The 18,586-nt window shown below is 56.1% G+C and overlaps 1 protein-coding gene across 1 annotated transcript in view; it reads left to right on the top strand.

Moving 5' to 3' along the window:
• Nucleotides 1-18,586, top strand: part of LOC308520799 (uncharacterized protein C6orf132) — a 34,175-nt gene that overhangs the window by 5,112 nt on the left and 10,477 nt on the right. The window contains exon 2 of the mRNA XM_081093527.1: nucleotides 5,972-6,078. Coding sequence (XP_080949653.1) covers nucleotides 5,972-6,078 — 107 coding nt within the window. The remainder of the gene's footprint in view (nucleotides 1-5,971; nucleotides 6,079-18,586) is intronic.

The raw sequence follows: 18,586 nt of genomic DNA, 5'->3' as shown, positions 1-18,586 counted from the left end.
GGAGTAGCCTGCGAAAGTGCTCAAAGCCATGGGGGGTGGTGTGGGGCGGGGGGGTTCTGATTCCTGGGTTCGTTCGTGTCCTCCAGGCCGCACCGACCTTTGGGTCTCACTCTGGAAAACCGGTCCAAGGGGAGAGCTGATGGCCCCGCACTGTTTCCCTGCGGTGCTGGCTGACACCAGAGGAAACCGGATTCTAGAGTTCGGTGCCTGGGCGTGCGTGCTGGCCGCTGTTGCTCACCAGCTGTGCCACCTGGGCAGGGGACTTGACCTCTCTGAGCCTCCTGTTTTCTCATCTGCAAAATGAAATAACAAGAGTCCCTCCCCCACAGGCTTGTGAAGGGCACTTGGGATCGTGCCTGGCTCATCATACAAGCTTAATACGTGGCAGACATTTGCATTTTTGTTATTAACATTTTTCTAGTGTGGACCTGTCTTGGATTTGGGGAAAGAGCTAAGTAACTGTCCTGGACCTCGGCTTCCCAGGGGACCAGGGCAGCTTTGGGGCGGGGGAGGGAGAGCACTGGACTGGCTGTCAACCTTGAGCTGCATGAGAAAAGGAGCCCCCCAACCCTGGTGGGAGGCCCCAGATTCAGGGGGAAGGGGAGGGAAAAGGGCTGGGTGTGAGGTAGCAGCTTGTGCCCAGCTCTCAGCTCCCCAAAGCTGGCCATTCCCCCTCCTCTTACACACGTGCACACGCCTATGCAGCCCAGGCCGAGAGAACCAGGCCGGCCTGTTTGGGGAGAGGCAGTGAGCATGGGCCGTGCGTAAGGCCCTGCATTATTTGTGCCTGGCGCCCAGCACCACCAGCCAGGGCCCTGTATGGGCACCCCTGCTGCTCTGTGACCTTGGGCCAGCCCCCCCACTCTGGGCATCAGTGTTCTCACCTACAAAGAGGGTGGCCTCAATCTCGAGTCCCCCGCCCCCCGCCACACACACACACACACACACACACACACACACACACACACGAGAGCCGTGGGTCACCTGCCTCCCAGTTACTGGGCACAAATGATCTACTAGGCGCTGTGCTGGCCTGTGGCACTCTTTATCGCGTTCAGCCTCACACCAACCCCCCCAGCAGGGCCATCGCTCACATGGGCAGAGAGGAGGAAGCAGCCTCAGAGAGATCTAGTAACACTCCCAGGCCCCGCAGGTGATAAGGGATCGAGCAGGGACTGGAACCTAAGTTTAGGTGAGCTCTGTACCCCTGGCCTCGACCCCACACCGTCCTGCCTCCCCTCCCCGCCGGGGTTCTCGGCCTGGGGCCCAGCCTGGGCTGTGGGCTTCTCAGAGCCCAGGCACCTTCAGCCACAGGGTCAGGTTCTCCTGCGGGAGGAGGGAGTGCCCGTGCCCGCCCCAGGTTGGCGTCTGAGGGGAAGCCTTCCTGCTGAGACAGGCGTGGCACCAGAATTATTCTTGAGCCAGGTGTTTAGAATATTAGGTGGTTTTTATGTGAACTCGAGCCCTTGAGGGAGTGTAAATAAAAGCAAAGCCGCCTTCAGTTCCTGTCCATCTGGGAGGGAGAAACGGAACCACTGGCAGGAGTCCTGTGCCCAATCCCGCAGAAAGCACTTCATTTGGGGGGGGGGGGGGGACAATCCCATGAGAAAGAGGACTTCATGGGGGGGGGAGTGGGACAATCCCATGAGAAAGAGGACTTCATGGGGGGGGGGAGTGGGACAATCCCATGAGAAAGAGGACTTCATGGGGGGGGGGGGGGACAATCCCATGAGAAAGAGGACTTCATGGGGGCGGAAATGGATTGTTTTAATGACCAACCGGGTTTGGGTAAACGGAGGCAGGCCTGGACTTCTTCCTATTTTATCGCTGTGTCGTTTTTAGAAGAATTTGCCAGACAGAGAGGCTTGAGTTTGTACCGTGACAGGGCTGTGGCCCACCTGGGGCTAGGGCTCTGTCCAGACCTGCCTCCTGGTCTCCCAAGGCTTCCTGGCTGCTGGGATTGCTCCGGAGTCTCCTGAGGTACCCGCCCCCTTTCTCTGGAAGCTTCTGAATCCACGGTGGCTCCCTTTCCCGCCTTCTGATCCACTGGGACTCTCCTCAGCTGCCTCTCGGCTCCGCGTGACAAGTTCAAAACCTCTGAGACCCCCAAGGTCCCTTCCAGGGGGAAAGGGCGGTGAACAGCAGACACAGGGCGTTTCCAAGTTCCAGGGCGGACAAGTCTCGAGGATAGGGCCCCTCTTTTGTTGCTTCTTTTATATTTTAGGGCTTAGGTTATAGATAAATGAGCATTTTACATGCTGTCTGTGACAAATTACAAAGGAAATCAAACATTCGTAGCATTTGCATGTATGTCAATATACTGAATGTTAACAAGTGGATTATTACAGTCCACAAGTTCTCTCCAAGTACTTATTCAGAGTAAAATTCTGATTTATTTTTTTAATTGAATGTATTGGGGTGACCAGTTAGTAAAATTACTTAGGTTTCCGGTGGACAGTTCTATAACAGCATCTGTACACTGCACTGTGGGTTCACCACCCCAAGTTTCCTTCCATCACCACTTACACCCCTGCCCTCTTCCACCTGCCCCACCCCTTTACCTCTGGGGATGCCCGTCCTGTCTGTGTCTGTGAGTTGTTTATGGACCCTCTTTTCTGATTGCGCAGCCTCGTCGTGTCCTCAGAGAGCAGGTCGTCCCGCCGCCTCTCCGTCACCCCCTTCACCTCCTCTCTGTCCCTTCCTCCCTCAAGAGGTGGCCTGGCCCCCCTTCGCCTCCGCAGTGGAGGAGGGGCTGCCTCTCAGGATGGCCCATCCTCGGCCCACCCTCGGCCCACCCTCGCCCCTGACCCTGATCGCTGTGGAGCTGTGTATTTGCGTAGGGAAATCCCCGGGTCGGGTCGGACTATTGTCTTTCTGTGGACTTTGACTTTGAGGCTCAGAAAACCTCGGCCCTGACCTTGACCCCCTGACCTTGACCCCCAGAGGACCTCGCTTATGGTGGTGGCACACTTGCTGCCCCTGTTGGTGTGCCTTGTGCAGTTGTTGGTGGGCCAGCCCAGGCATGAGGGGCCCAGGGAAGGTCTGCCAGGTTTTAGCCTCAGCTCTTTTTTTTTTTTTTTTAATGTATCTTTATAGTTGAAAGTATTACAGATGCCCCTCTTTCTCCCCCACAACCCCCACATTGATCCCTCCCACCCCACACCCCCCCAAACTGGCCACAGCTCTTTATTTGGGGGGGGGGGTGCTTAAAACAACATACATTTATTATCTCATAGTTCTGTGCATTAAAACCAAAGTGTCAGCAAGACTTCATTCCTTCCTGTAGGCTGTGGGGGAGAATCTGTTTTCTCACCTTTTCCGGCCGGTTTCCGAGCCGCCTGTGGTCCTTGGCTCATGATCTCCTGCCACTTCGAAGGCAGCAGCGGCCAGTCCAGTCTTCCTCACATCACACCCCTCTGGCTCTGCTGCCTCACCCCTTCCCCGACTCCCAGCCACACCTCTGAGAACCTCCAAATGCAACTGGACTCGCCAGAGGTGCCCCAGTGGGGAGGGAGCCACCGGGCCTTCCACCCGCCTCAGCGCAGCCCCTCCCTTCAGCGGCTTCTCCAGACACAGCTGTGTTCTTAGAAAGGATTTCCCTGCTCAAAACAGCCACAAACCAACCGAGACAACAGTACCTGGAAGTCAAAGCTGAGTCATGGAACTGTAAGGTGTTGAGAGGGCCGGCCTGTGTGTGGGTCAGATCTGGCTGTGCCCTGACCCCTGCAGGGGCCTGGGCCGGCAGCTGGCAGCTTCACCTCCCGCCCCTCCCCAGCTCCGTGGCCAAGCTGAGCCTCCTTGCCCTGCCCCTGAACCCCCACCTCCCACCCACCTCCTGTGAATGGTGGGATGAGGACCCCCCTTGGGAGCAGTGTGCGTAGTGGTTCAGAGATCAGCCCAGGACCAGAGACCCCAGCTTCACCACTTTGGGGCTTCGGGAAGCAGCGTATTAGACCTCTCAGTGCCTCCGTTTCCTCATCTGTAAAATAGGGATAACGATCGTGCAAATGTGGCTGTTTTGAGAATGAAAGGGGTTAATACTGTTTAAGATGCCTGGCCCGTTAAAATTGTCCCGTAAGTTGTACCTATTGTTATATTATTTCTATGACTATAGTGATCACCTGGCCAGGGTGCTTGCTTCTGAAGTTTCCTAGATGCACAATAACAGTAGCCATCAATCTCATGATAACCCAGCGGTAGAAAAGAGGCTCCCTGGACCCCAACACGGTGCCGAGATTAGCGAGAGGGTCTGCCTAGGAGAGCGTGCCTCTCACCGGGTCCCTGTGTCAGTCCCGCCCCACCCTCACTACTACTAAGGGCCCGAAGCCCTATCAGAGCTAAGACCTTCACACACACACACACACACACACACACACACACGCAGCACTATCTAGAGAATGTCCCAGGAGGGCCTGGCGCCAACACGCAGACCCTTGGGAGCCAGAGAGAATCCTGGGGGCTTGAAGAGTAGCTGCTGGGTGCCTGCAGGTATCTCTACTTTGGTTGGTTCTGCTTTCTCCCCTGGCTTCCCCACCCCTGTGCCCCGCCTCCTGCTCTTGGTCTCCAGCCTCAGGTTGGAGCCCAGCAGCCAGGACTGGGGAACCCTGATTGTGGGAGTGCACGCAGCAGGAAGGGAACTGGAGCGCCCCGGGACTGTGGAGCGCACCGAAACCGGGCTTTTTGGCCCTTTTGAGAGATGGGGGATCTTAAATGTACCGCTGGCTCTCTGCCTGGTAGGGCAGCAGACAGAGGCCTCTGCACCCTTCCCTGGGTGCTCCCAGGAGTCACTGTCACATTTGAAGCCCAGATGGTCACATAGAGGGCTGTAGCTGTACGCCTTGGAGTTGGGGATGAATACATTCTGATCCCAGGGCCTCTCTGACAAGCCCAGTCTCTTGAATACATTATTTGGCTTTCTCGCACTTCTTTCCTAAAGTCGCGTGCAAGAGGAAACATGACCATCATTCCTGAAATGAATGCCTTAGTAGAATTCCGAACAGTTGGGGTTTTGACCTTTCTTCTCTTTCCCCTCTGGCTGTAGAGAAAGAGGAGCCCCCTCACTCAGGCCTGTGAAGCGTGTGTCAGCCCTCGGTGGCTGTGAGTGACACAGCAGGAGGCCACCGCGCTCCCTGCCTCTGGGGGGTGACCGTGTGGGCCTGAGAGGGGAGGGGAGAGTCCTAGCCATGTGTGGAGATGGGTGGAGAACGTGCGGTGGCTCCTCACGCCCTCCCCACGACTGTAGAAACAGCTTGGAGCACGGCTGTTGCTGGAGGAAGCAGGAGCCTTCCTGTCATCTGCCTGCCGGGAAGGAGACCACGCCTGCTGAGCAGTACGATGTGCTGGCCACACTCGCTCCTCACAGCAGTCCTAGGTGTTGGCGCTATCATCCCTCCCACTGTGCACATGGGAAAAGCGAGGCGAGGCTAAGGGACACAGCCGGCCAGTCAGTGGCAGAGCTGGGATGTGTATGGGGTCACGTAGACCCTGCTGTCCTGCTCCTTCTGCCCTGCCCTCAAGGGCACATCAAACACGGCCACGCACGCAGCCGTTGGTGGCTTGGGGACTGGAGGAGCCCAGAAGGTGGGTGCTGGGTGGCCGGGGTGTCCTCATCTACTCTGCTTGTTCCAGATTAGAAAGGCAAACACTCGAGAGAGAGGCAGCTTGTTTTCCTCCTTCTCTCCGAGATAAGCCAAGCTCCCAGGGCCCCAGAGGAGAGTCAACTGTGAGAGTGACAGTCTAAGACCTGTAGGGGCTGGATCAGGAGAGAGATGGCTGCTGGGAGCTGAGCGTCCCAAGAAGGCTGCAGAAGACCCCAAGAAACCGGCCCCAGAAGTCCCCCCAATCCTGCCCATGAGCACACACCGCGTCTGTGGGGTCTGAGCCAACCGGCCCACCACTGGGCAGATTAACCTCAGTGGCCAACATGCCTTTGATCTCCAGCTCACAGTCTCCCCTCCCCCGTCTCCTCTAGATGGGATCTATTATGGAGACAATCGGTTTGACACGGAGAGCGAGTCAGGAACAGCCACGCTGAAAGCTCGGCCCAGAGTTCGGCCCCTGCTGACCTTCCTTCCACTGGTGAGTACCGTTCTGCTCTGGGGTGTGAGGGTCTTCTCTGGATGGGTCATCTCGGCGGCCACGGAGGAGGGAGCCCCACCTGCCCTGGACTAGCGGACATCAGCCTCACCCTCTGTCCATTCCCTTTCTTCCTGATGCCAACCCAGGGTGGCTTCTGGGAGTAGGCATGGCTGAGACTCGTGGCAGAAAGGCTGGGATTAGGGGTGTTAGCCCCTCCATTTGAAACCCAGGGAGAGGTTAAGGGGAACTTGTGTGCAAAAGCAATGCAGTGGTGGGTACCTCCAGCTAAGGAGGATTCATATTTCATAGTCACTGGTGGCTGTCTGCTCTGTGCCAGGCCCTGCATTAGGTGCTGGGATGTGGAGGTGACTGAGCCAACATTGCAGCTCTCAAGGCAGGTCACGAGTGAATAAACAGACTATTAGAACATGGGCAGTTGATCCAGTAATAGGGGTGGTCAAGGAGGGCTTCCTGGAAGAGGTGACACCTGAGCTGTCTTGAAGGACAAAGAGCAGCGACCCTTGGGAGAAGGGCATTTGCTTATAGATCTGAAACTACAAAAAACAAACAAACAAAACAACCCAAAACTCCCTTCTGGAGCCTGTGATGGACTTTTGTTCTTTGACAAGGGAGACTGCTCTGTGACTGGTTCTATTTACTGTGATGAGAGTTTCTGGGTTTTCTGGGACAGCCTAGACTAGTGCTGTCCTGTAGAAATATCATGTAAGCCTCATATGTAATTTTAAATTTTCTAGTAGCTACCTTAAAAGAAATAGGTAAAATTAATTTTCATAACATATTTTACTTAACCCAATGTATTCAAAAGATTATCATTTCAACATTTAGTCAATGTGAAAAATACCAGTGAGAAGTTTTACATTCTTGTTTCACACTAAGTCTTTAAAATCTTGCACTAGCCGGTTTGGCTCAGTGGATGGAGCATGGGCCCATGGACTAAAGGATCCCGGGTTCGATTCCGGTCAAGGGCACGTACCTTGGTTGCAGGTTCCCCAGTCCTGGTTGGGGTGCATGCAGGAGGCAACCAATTGATGTGCCTCTCTCACATCGATGTTTCCCTCTGTCTCTCCCTCTCCCTTCCCACTCTCTCTAAAAATCAATGGAAAAATATCCTCGGGTGAGAATGAACAACAAAAAATCTGGTGTGCTGCACTTAGAGCACACACACCCCACTTCCAACAGCAACATCGCAGGGGTTCCGCAGCTCATGTGGCCAGTGGCTCCTGTTGGACAGCCCATGCCCCGAGCCTCAACCATGAGCCCCATCGATTCTAGGTTCACTCCTGTCTGTCAGGTGGGTCCTGGTCGGGACAGTACTGTTTCTGGGCTCCGTGAGGATTTGTACCACCTGGACTGATGAGGCACCAAATCCTGGTGTGAGTTCTCAGGGCGCCCCACACCGTGGTCCTGGGCACAGGCAGGTCCTGCCCAGCACTGCCTGGCACAACCACCTTTCTCCACCACCAATTTTTTTTCCTGGTGTATCCCACCTCACCAACCAAACCCCGAGATTCTAGAAGGAATAGACCGAGCCTTACGTTCTCCTTGCTGTATCCCCACGGCCTCTCTGTGGAGGGCTGAGCACGCAGACCTCTGGACATACAACTTTAAATAATTTATTTTCTGTTTATAAAAACAATTCACAGACATTATAGACAAACACAGAACAACAGAAAGGTGTAAAGCAAATGAGTCCTCCCAACCTTTGTTTCCAGGGATGCATAAACCTGTTACCGGGGTCATTGCACCCATAAACACAGATAAACAATTTTTCTATTGCTGGAGGTAATTAGATTCTCTCCCCCTCGTGCACACATACTCCGATCACAGACGTGTGGGCCCATGGCTGACACACCATACCTAGTCTGGTTGTAAAATATTGAAGTAAATGGCTGTTCCCCCTTGAATGGCTCGTGCTGTCCTGATTTCTCCACCAGATCTGAGTCAACAACGAACGGGTTAATGCTGAGCTTATTCTGACTGGTTGGCACCCTGAATGCCCCACCCACCCACTTTGGGTCCCTTTGGTGACCAGGGCAAGTCCCAGCCTTTCTGCTCTCAGTTCTGGTTTGGGCACTCTGGTTAGATCTGGTTTGGGCCAACCAGGGCCTGACTCAGGGGCCCGGCAGACCCCAGTCAGGCGGCCACTGGAGGGGGCTTGGCCAGCTGGTCAGGCCTGGCGACCTGAGGCTGCTTCCAGGCAAGCCCCAGAGCTCGTCCCAGAACCAGCCCAGCGCACTCACACCCCCTCACTGGGGAGCGCCAGAGAATGAACGCATGGAAAACTGCCAACTCAGAGGGGCTCATGAGGTCCACACTGGCCTCATTTTACAGAGGCAGGAACTGAACCCCAAAAGGGAGGTTCGCCCCTGGCCTCTGGAGCCACTGGGTGCCCGCTGCACAGGGAAAGGCAGGTGGAGTGGCACGCGATGTTCCAGGGGTGTGTCAGCCGACAGCCACCCTATCAGGAAAGTGCTGTCATTAAGCCCCATTTCACAGAGGGGAAAGTGAAGCACAGAATGTGGCAGTCACTTGTTTAAGGTCACACAGCTCCCAAGTGGCAGAGCTGGGATTTGAACCCCTGCAGCCGGGCTCCAGGGTCCAAGTTCTATTCAAGCCATTCTATTCTCCCTCCACCCACGATCCAGAAGCTCTGAGCGTCCCTCCCAGCACCAGCCTGCAGAGCCACCTGCACCTCCTGCCTGCCTCTCTCTCCTGCCAGCGGCCGGGCCTGCTGGGCACCCGGCTCTCTTGCCTCTGTGGGGACACGGGCCCCTTTGAGACCAGGACGAGGCTCTGGGCCTCATACGTGCGATGCTGCTTGTGCAGAGGGCTCTCGGGCCCCCGGCAGCCCTCCTCTGGGGCACCTTTACCTTAGGATCCCTTGGCCTGATGACCCATATCCCGGGGCCATCTCTGTGCTCCGACTTAGGTAACAAGATACGCAGCAGCCCCAGAATCTTTCATCACCGGTTCCTGGGTTGAGGGGAAACTGGCTCCTCTCCCTTGGGCCCTGGGCCAGGCCCTTGCTGTCTTCCAGCTGGGGCAGGAGGCTGGAGCATGAGGAGAGGCAAGAAGACAGCTCCTGTGGGTGTGGTCCCCACACAGACACACTCCCAGCCCCTCCGAGTCCGGCTGGGTGGGGAGTGGCACTGTCCTAACCAGCTGGGCCTCTCCCCTCCAGGTCCTCCCTCCCCACCCAGGGAGGCAGCCGCCCGAGAAGCCAGGCACGGCCCCGCAGGGTCCCTGCTCTTCCTGCTCTGCCTGGACCTGGGTCGTCTTGTCTTCCAAACGCACCCTCACTGTCCGTGTCCCGCACGAGCCTGCAAAAGGACGAGCCTGCAAAGGGACCGTGCGGGGGGTGGGGGTGGGGAGAGGGCAGGATGGGGGGCTCTGCCCTCCCGGGAGCTTCCTCCCTCTGTTGGAGGTGGGCGATCAGAGGACTAGGAAACAGCTCCTCAGGTGCCCGGCAGCCGTAGGCCTGTTACGGAAAGGACCTGATCGATTCTCGGGTAACTGACACCAGTCCCTGCTCCTCACCCACGGGAGGGTCCCCCCTGCTGCGACTGTGTTAACGTAACTCCCCCAGTGTGGTCAGCTCTCCGGAGGCCCCCACCCCACCCCCGCCCCCACCGAAGCAGCCCCTCAACACAGGGATCGCTCCCACAGCCCCGCTTCCACCCCCGGAAGGGGAAGGCCACCGCCTCCTGCTCAGAGGCTCTGAGGAGCTGGGTCACGCTTGCCAAGCTTCAGACCTGGGGGGCCCTCAAGGCTCATCTGGGTGAGAAAACTGGGGCCCCCGAGGGACGGGGCCTGCCCATCACACAGCTCAGTGAGGCGGCGATGGGACCCGAGCCGGTCTCCTCCCGTCCAGTCCTGCCCACACCACCTGGGCCTGGGCGCAGTGGGAGGGATCCTTTCTCCCCACTTGCTTCACCTCCACGGGGAAGCCGGGCCCAGGGCTCAAGCCAGAGCCTGTCCACTGTTCAGAGCCGAGTCCCTAGGACAGCTGGTCGTGGGAGGCTGCTGCTTCCCTCTGGGGTTCCCTCTTCCCCACCCTGGTCTAAATGAAACCATCCCAGGGTGACACATGTGAGGAATTAAAAATTAAATGCCAATGTGGCAAGAACGGGGAAACTGGCCAGACAGGTCCCGGGGTGCCCCGGGCAGTGAGAGCTCCCTGGGTCACCCCACCCTGTGAGTCAGGCAGGCCCGGCGGTGCCCCGGGAGGTGTCAGGCTGGGCTCGGGGCAGGCCCCCACCTGCCCTGGACCCCCTCCCGGAAGCTCAGAGAGGCCCCGTGCCAGCCCGATTGGCTTTTGGCAGATTTATGTGGCTGGCGTTGGCCGGAAGGGCTGTGGGTGAGGGAGCTCTGGGTGTTCATGGGGGGGACACGTCACGAACATGTTCATGAACATGAGCTCCGTGTGCTCCTGTCAGAGACCCACAGGCCGAGTACAGACCGAGCGCCCACCCCCTGCAGCCCACCCCTCCCCTCCCCACCTCACTCCTGCCCTGGCAGAGAGGGCCTCCGCCTGAACTCCCAAGCTCCATGCACACCCTCATCCTCTCCACCCCAGCCACCCTGCCACCCCTGCCACCCCTGGGCCCGGGTGGCCTCGGGGGACTGGCTGGGGAGGAAGCTCAAGTGGGCTCAGGACCATCTGGGCAAGGAATTCGGGGCCCTTGGTGCCTGACAGGGTCAAGAAGAGGGTGATGTAGGTTCGAGGGCACGTCCCCCCGCCCCTGGACCCCTTGACCTTAGGAACCGGAGCTAGGCCTCCTGTAGCACACAGTCCAGGGCAGGGCCTGCTGGCTGCGTCTAAGAGCAGGTCTGGGTGGCAGGCAGGCCCAGAGGGTCGGTCTGGTGTTTGGGACTCTCCTCTGGCCCCAGGAGGGGGATGAGCTACGGCAGAGGGCACGGCTGGGCCAGGGAAGCAGTTGGCTCTTTCACAGAATGGTCACTGGCTGCTCCATGGGGAACACAGACCCCTCCCCTCCCCCCTGCCCACACTGTGAGGGCCCCTCCCCTGCTCCTCCAGCCTGCAGTGGAGCCCCCAGCCTTGCCCGGCTCTGACGCTGGCTCAGGGTCGTTTCCCTCACCCCCTGCAGCTCCGCGCCCCACCCTGAGGTGCCCCAGCTGAGCTGGCGAGGAACCTGGTGAGGAGGCTTGCGTTCCGCGATGTGTGGCTAACTCAGAGCTGGCCTGTGGCCCAGGTCAGCCAGGCATTGCCCATTAGCCCAGCCCTGCTGACCCACCTTGGGGTTTGGCTGGCGGGTGAGGAATCCCAGGCATGAGGATGTGTCCCAGGCACGAGGATGTGTCCCAGGAGGCCGAGGGCTGGACCGTCAGCAGGGGGTTCGCAGTGGCTCTGACCCTTTAAACCAGTGGTTCTCAACCTTCTGGCCCTTTAAATACAGTTCCTCGTGTTGTGAACCAACCATAAAATTATTTTCGTTGCTACGTCATAACTGTAATGCTGCTACTGTTATGAATCGTCATGTAAATATCTGATATGCAGGATGGTCTTAGGCAACCCCTGTGAAAGGGTCGTTCGGTCGCCAAAGGGGTCGCGACCCACAGGTTGAGAACCGCTGCCCTAAACCTTAAGGGGGAGACCTACCTCAGCATCGAAGAGTGTCTTCCTCCTTCCTCCTTCCTGTCCTTCCCCCTTCTCGTCAGCTCTGAGACGTTCGTCGTCAGAAGGGCAGGAGGGGATTCCTGACCCTGACCCTGACACGCCCATCTCTTCCGATCCACCCACCGGACAATCACTCCCCGGGCTGTGCCCGGAGCAAGGACTCCCACGGAGCCCCCTTAGGCCCCGGGGGAGGCGAGCCCAGGGCAGGTGGCCTTTCTTGAGCGCTAGCTCCGCAGCATCTTCAGGTGTGTGACAGCACACGAGGAAGATGGGATTGTCCCCACTTTACAGATGAAAACACTGAGCCCCAGAAGGCGAGCGAGGGGCGCACTCCCTGGTCACTGACTGGGAGTCAGATGCCGCCTACAGTTGCTTTGGGACAATGAGTTAAACTGAGATCGCCAATCTGGCCTGCCCGACTCCAAAGTGTGTGATCTTTCCATTTGGTCACAAGAATTTTTTATTATTATTATTGTATTGGTGTTTTGTTTTTTTAATTATGATGGAAACAGAAGTTCATTGTTAAGCACCTAGAAATAGAGATAAGCATTAAGAAGAAAATAAATGTTAATATTCTTAGAATGGCACCCTTGTCCCCAGCGTCCCCCAGCTAGCCGTTGCTGGGTAACTTTCGAAAGACTCGGCTGTGGTGGCTTTGAAAGGGCTGCTCGACTGAGCTGGGCGCTGGCTGTGTCCCTCAGAGGTGAGTGAGGTGGCCCAGGACCTTAGCTTCTGGGCGTTGTCAGGTGTAGGCACGAGGAAGGGCCGAGGCCCAGTTTCGTGTGAGTGCCCCACCCGGCAGGGCCGGGGCTGGACTCTGCCCCTGCGTTGAGCAAGGCCTGCCGGGGCAGGGAGTGGCGTGGCCATGGCCCGCTGCCCACTGGCCCGAGGAGGGGCCGGCCCCACAGAGGTGTTCAGATGCTCATTTGCATGTTCTCAGGTGTTTCCTGCCCACAGGTGGTGCACCTCCTCTCGATGAAAGGTCACACTCCCCTCTCCCGTGAGTGTGTGCAGGGGCAGGCCTACCCCTGCAGGGAGCAGGGTCTATCAGCTTCCCAGGGTGGGGGCGCCCAGGGTGGGGCACAGCCAGCTCGCGACTGACTGCAGTGCAGCAGGGGGAGTCCCGGGTCTGAAGCCAGCAGTGACCTCAGGCCCCGCCCTGCCCGCTTGGCCCCACCCTGTGGCTTCAGGAATCCTCCGCCCAGCCCTCCTCGACCTTTCCCCCACCTGCCCCTTTCCCTCTCTGGAGGCAAATAACTATCCAGAGACAATGGCAGAGCCTGTCCCAACACCCCGTCATCCAGGGGTGGCCCCACGTCCAGGCCACGGCCCACGCGGCCCAGGTGAGCTGAGTCACAGACAGGACACCTATGGGCTAGGCCAGGGGTGGGCAAACTTTTTGACTCGAGGGCCACAGTGGGTTCTTAAACTGGACTGGAGGGCCGGAACAAAAGCATGGATGGAGTGTTTGTGTGAACTAATATAAATTCAAAGTAAACATCATTACATAAAAGGGTACGGTGTTTTTTTTCAATAGTTTTATTCATTTCAAACTGGCCGGATCCGGCCCACGGGCCGTAGTTTGCCCACGGCTCGGCTAGGGGCTCACAGAGCAGGGCGGCTGAAGGGATCCTTCGGTCCTATTTACAGCAGAGGACAGGCGGCCCGGGGAGACGTGACTTCGCTCTGAGTTAATATGGGGGGGTGGGGGCAGCCTGGCACTAGAACACAGGTTGTCTCCTCTCGGTCCTGTGTTCTTTCCATCATCCATCCACTCATCTGGGAAGTTATTCACTCAACAAACATTTGTTGAACTGCCAGTCTGTGCCAGGCATGTGCCAAGAATCTGCCGTCGCCCACAAGTGGGCCGGGCTGGGGCGGCAAAGGCTACAGTCGTCTGCCATAAGCTCGATTTTTCCTGGAGGAAGAGTGTGGGGCCAGTGCTGCAGTGGCAACGAGGGCAAACTCTGAGGTTCCAATATTGGCCCTGCCACTTCCTAGCTGTGTGACCTTGGGCAGTGTACTTAGCCTCTCTGTGCCTCTTTCTTCATCTAAAAAATAAAAACCATAGCCTGACTCTTAGGGTTACTGTGAAGAATAACTGTGTGCCTACAGGTGAAGTGCTCAGAAAGGTGCCCAGCACATAGTAGGCATCTAATGTCAGCTGTAATAATAATGCACACAGGTGAGGACCACACAGGGAAGAGAAACGAAGTCAGGCTGCCCAGCCCAGCTGGGTGGGCGAGTGACGACCAGGCGCCTGGGAAGACAGTGATATACAACTGGCTCTGGGTCCTTGGGCAAGTCCCTTACCCTCTCTGTGCATCAGTTTCCTCAGGTGTAAAGTGGAGGTGGAAGTAACAGCACCACCTCCATGGGGTCGTTGTGAAAAGTATACGAGTTAGGAAATGGGAAATGCAGAATGAGCACCTGGTACCGTGCGTGCTAGGAACACAGCAGCTGTCGTTACTGCTAAGATTGGGGGCACCAGAGGGTGGGAGGCGCTGATGACAGTGGTGGATAAGCTCTAAGTCTCGCCCAGCACTTTCTCTTTCGATATTCTTTCATTGTTTTGTTTAACTTTTTAAAATTGTAAGATACAGCCTTGGCCGGTGTTGTTCAGTTGGTTGGGCGTCGTCCCGTGCACCAAAAGGTTGCCAGCTCAGTTCCTGGTCGGGGCGCATGCCTGGATTTCAGGCTCGATCCCTAGCAGGTAGCGTGCAGGAGGCAGCTGATGGATGTTTCACTCTCACATCAATGTTTCTCCCTCTCCCTTCCTCTTTCTAAAAAGCAATAAAAAATATCTTTTAAAAATTACATAGCGTAGTACCATTTTAAGCACTTTTAAATGCACGATTCGGTGGCATTCAGTAACTTTTTCTCTCTTACCAACCCTAAGGTGAGACGAGTTGCAGGAATAGCTCAAGGAACTCCCTAGAGCCTTCACTCAGACTCACCACGTTTTGCCATGTTGGCTCCATTCACTCCCTCCCTCACTGACAGGTACACACTGTTTCTTCCATTGAACCGTTGCAGCGTAAGCTGAGACCTCGCACCCCTTTCCTCTTAAACACTTCTGTGTGCGCTACCGAAGAACAGAGACTTCTCTGCACACGCTCCCATCAGGAGTTTAATGATGATGTGATGCTGTGATCTCACCCACCTTCATATACATTAATTACTGCCCATCGTCCCATTGCTGTCCTTCATGCATTGCCTCTGGGTGTCGCCTCCAAGCCCTCTTCTTTCCTCGGCTCTCTGGGGCTAGGAGGCAGGTCAGGGGACCCAATACCCAGGGCTCTTCCCACTGAAACAGGTCGCCATCGGGCAGCGCGCTCCATGCCAGCTGCCCACGACCTGTGGCGAGCTGAGGGAGGTCACCTCTGGGTCTGTTTCCTAGGACTGAGTTTATTTTATTTTTTTAAATATATCTTACTGATTTTTTACAGAGAGGAAGGGAAAGGGATAGAGAGCTAGAAACATCGATGAGAGAGAAACATCGATCAGCTGCCTCCTGCATACCCCCCACTGGGGATGTGCCCGCAACCAAGGTACATGCCCTTGACCGGAATCGAACCTGGGACCCCTCAGTCCGCAGGCCGACGCTCTGTCCACTGAGCCAAACCAGTCAGGGCCCTAGGACTGATTTTAAAATGAGTTTGTGTTTGCCTTCTCTGAATACACAGAGTGGACGTAGGAACAGCAAAATGAGCCACCAGAGCCCGTGGGGCGCGAGTGTGACCGGGCAGGGCCAGCAGGGGCTTGGAGACGCGGGGCGGTGTTCAGTTCAGTCCTGGGGCTCCTGGAAGGAGGCGGCTGGACTTCGGGACCTGCCCCGAGGGTGGTGCGCAGTGGAGAGCCCGCACCCAGAGCACGGCAGTGGGTGGTGGGTACGTCCTGGGACCCCCTGTGTGCGGGCACCTGGCAAGCCTGGGCTCTGCCTGGTCTGCGGCTCCCAGGCCACGTGGGAGACAGACTCCCATCCGGTGCCGTTGGGAGTCTATGCGCTTCCAGAGTCGTTAGGATCAAAGCTGGGTGAGCAGTTACCTCCGGCCCACAAAGCCCCCAGTCGTCCTCCTCCAGACGTAATTATACATAAGCACTCAGGTGCCCCGGGTGCCCCCAGGGCTGCAGGCGGTTCGCTTGTTCAGTGTTTTCACCGTGTGGGAAAGGGGTCAGTGACATAACCCTTCACCTAGCACTGATCTCCTGGCTTAGGGACATTATCTCATTTGGTTCTCAGAGTGACCCTGAGAATTTGATGAGCGAGGAGAATGGCTCGGTGATTTGTAGAGAAGGTCCGTTGGGAGGCCTAGGTTTGCACGCTGGCACCGTTAAGGGATTGGAGGTAACACAGGTGAAGCGCTGAGGAGAGTGCTGGCACACAGTAGGTGCAGAGTGAGAGTTTAGCATCACCATCTCCACTCCTCCTCGCCACTGCTCATCGGACATCACACTGCGGGCAAAATTCAAAGCATGAATTTTCTTTTCTTTTTTAATATATTTTATTGGTTTTTACAGAGAGGAAGGGAGAGGGATAGAGAGTTAGAAACATCGATGAGAGAGAAACATCGATCAGCTGCCTCCTGCACATCTCCTACTGGAGATGTGCCCGCAACCAAGGTACATGCCCTTGACCAGAATCGAACCTGGGACCTTTCAGTCTGCAGGCCAACCCTCTATCCACTGAGCCAAACCGGTTTGGCATGAATTTTCTTCTTATTGTTGGTAATCCTCACTCGAAGATATTTTCCCATTGATTTTTCAGAGAGAGTGGAAGGGAGGGGGAGAGACAGAGAGAAAGAAACAGCGACGTGAGAGATCACATCGATTGGTTGCCTCCCACACGTGTCCTTCCTTGCACCAGGGATCGAGCCTGCAACCTCGGTACCTGCCCTTGACCGAAATCGAACCCAGGACCCTCCAGTCCTCAGGCCGACGCTCTAGCCACTGAACCTAACTGTCTAGGGCCAAAGTATGCATTTTGGGGCTAAGTCCCCAAGTCTTTCTACTTTCCAATTACGTTCAAAAGAGCAATCAGAGATCACAGCCTGGCCTTTGAAGGCCTGGTCTCCATCTCATCAAAATGGGAGTGTGCATGTTTGAGGATGCGATTAGACATCTGCGGTGTGTGTGTGTGTGTGTGTGTGTGTGTGTGTGTGTGTGTGTGTGTGCGCGCGCGCGGGGGTACAGACTGGCTGTCCCGACACCTGCCCCTGTCAGAATCACCGGGGGTGAGAGATGTTGAAAGCAGGTGTGTGGTGGCCGTGGACATCAAGTGGAGGCAGAAAGAGATGATGCCTTCAGGCCATTCCAGCTGCAGAATTTGTTAAGAATAAGAAGGTGTTTGCCCTACTTGGTTTGGCTCAGTGGATAGAGCATCAGCCTGCGGACTGAAGGGTCCCAGGTTCGATTCCGGTCAAGGGCACATGCCTGGGTTGCAGGCTTGATCCCCAGTAGGGGGCATGCAGGAGGCAGCCAATCAATGATTCTCATCATTGATGTTTCTCTCTCTTTCCCTCTCCCTTCCTCTCTGAAATCAATAAAGATTTTTTTAAAGGTGTTTGTTGCCCCCAAAAGACCAGAGTGATTGTGGGATGAACCTCTACCGAGGTTCTGAACCTGTACCGAGACCCTGTAGATGTTTCTGAAACACCCTGCTTGTATATTATGCCCAGAGGGTTAGCGCCGTCAGCCCATGAGGGAGTGGGATCCTGTGTGTGGAGCACAGTGCAAGGGGCATTGCTGTGAGACATGGAGGAGAAGAGGGTCACAGCCGGACCAGCACCAGCGTCAGGGAGGGCGGGCGCTCCATGCCTGGGCTGGGAGGATGGCTGGGAGGGAGTCGGTCGGGTGGGTGCCAGGTGAGTGGGAAATAAAAGTTGGCCGGGAAGTGTGAGGCCAGGTTGTTGAGGACCCACGAAGCTGCCATAAAATGCTCTCTGCTCTTCAAAGGACAGGTGTGAGGACTTTGTTGACCTATGGAAATGTGTGTTTGGAGAAAAAAAATGGAATGCAAAATAGTATGTACAAACCCGACAGCTGTGCAAACACATCGCCTGCGAAGCTGAGGGATGAGAAGGGCGTCGCAGGGGGTCAGAGCGCCCGCGCGCCTCTTTCCGCCCGTTTGTTTTTCTGTCGCTCCCGGATGAAAACTGTGAGCGAGCAGCAGGCTGGGCCTTGGGGCTCGGCTTTGAACGGTCGGACATCCCCCGGATGCTCTCCTTTGTTTCGCTTGAATCGATATAATCCATACACAGCTGATTCTCATCGTTTGTGGACTTTATATTTGGAAACTCACCTACCCACTAAAATGTACCTGCTACCCGAGTCAGTATCTGAGCTGCTTCGGTCGCGTGTAGAGAGAGAAGAGGGAAACTGTCAGTCACCGGATGCACAGTCCCAGCCGAGGTGCCATGAGAGGGCTCTTTGCTTCTTGTTTAGGCCTCGTGTGGTTAAAAGGGCCCTTTTCTGTTGAGTGCCCTGCTTTTTGTATTTCTGTGCTTTCTGTGGGTGATCTCACTGTTTCCCATGGCCCCGAGCGTAGTGCTGAAATGCTGAGGCCCCTTAGGGCAGGGAGGCTGTGATGCACCCAGGAGAGAAAATACGGGTGTGGGATCAGCTTCGTCCAATCGTGAGTTATAGTATCGGCCATGAGGTCAATGTTAATGAATCAACTATGTATATTAAACAAGGTGTCTTTAAACAGAAACATGCATAAAACAAAGTTATGTATGTAATATATGTGTATGTATATATATACATATATATATATTTCAGAGAGGAAGGGAGAGGGAGAGTTAGAAACATCAATGATGAGAATCATTGATCCGCTGCCTCCTGTACGCC

This window comes from Myotis nattereri (assembly GCF_964212035.1).
Source record: "Myotis nattereri genome assembly, chromosome: 6".
NCBI lineage: Eukaryota > Metazoa > Chordata > Mammalia > Chiroptera > Vespertilionidae > Myotis > Myotis nattereri.
Note: the sequence above shows the minus strand (reverse complement) of the source record. Positions and strands in the feature narration are given on the sequence as shown.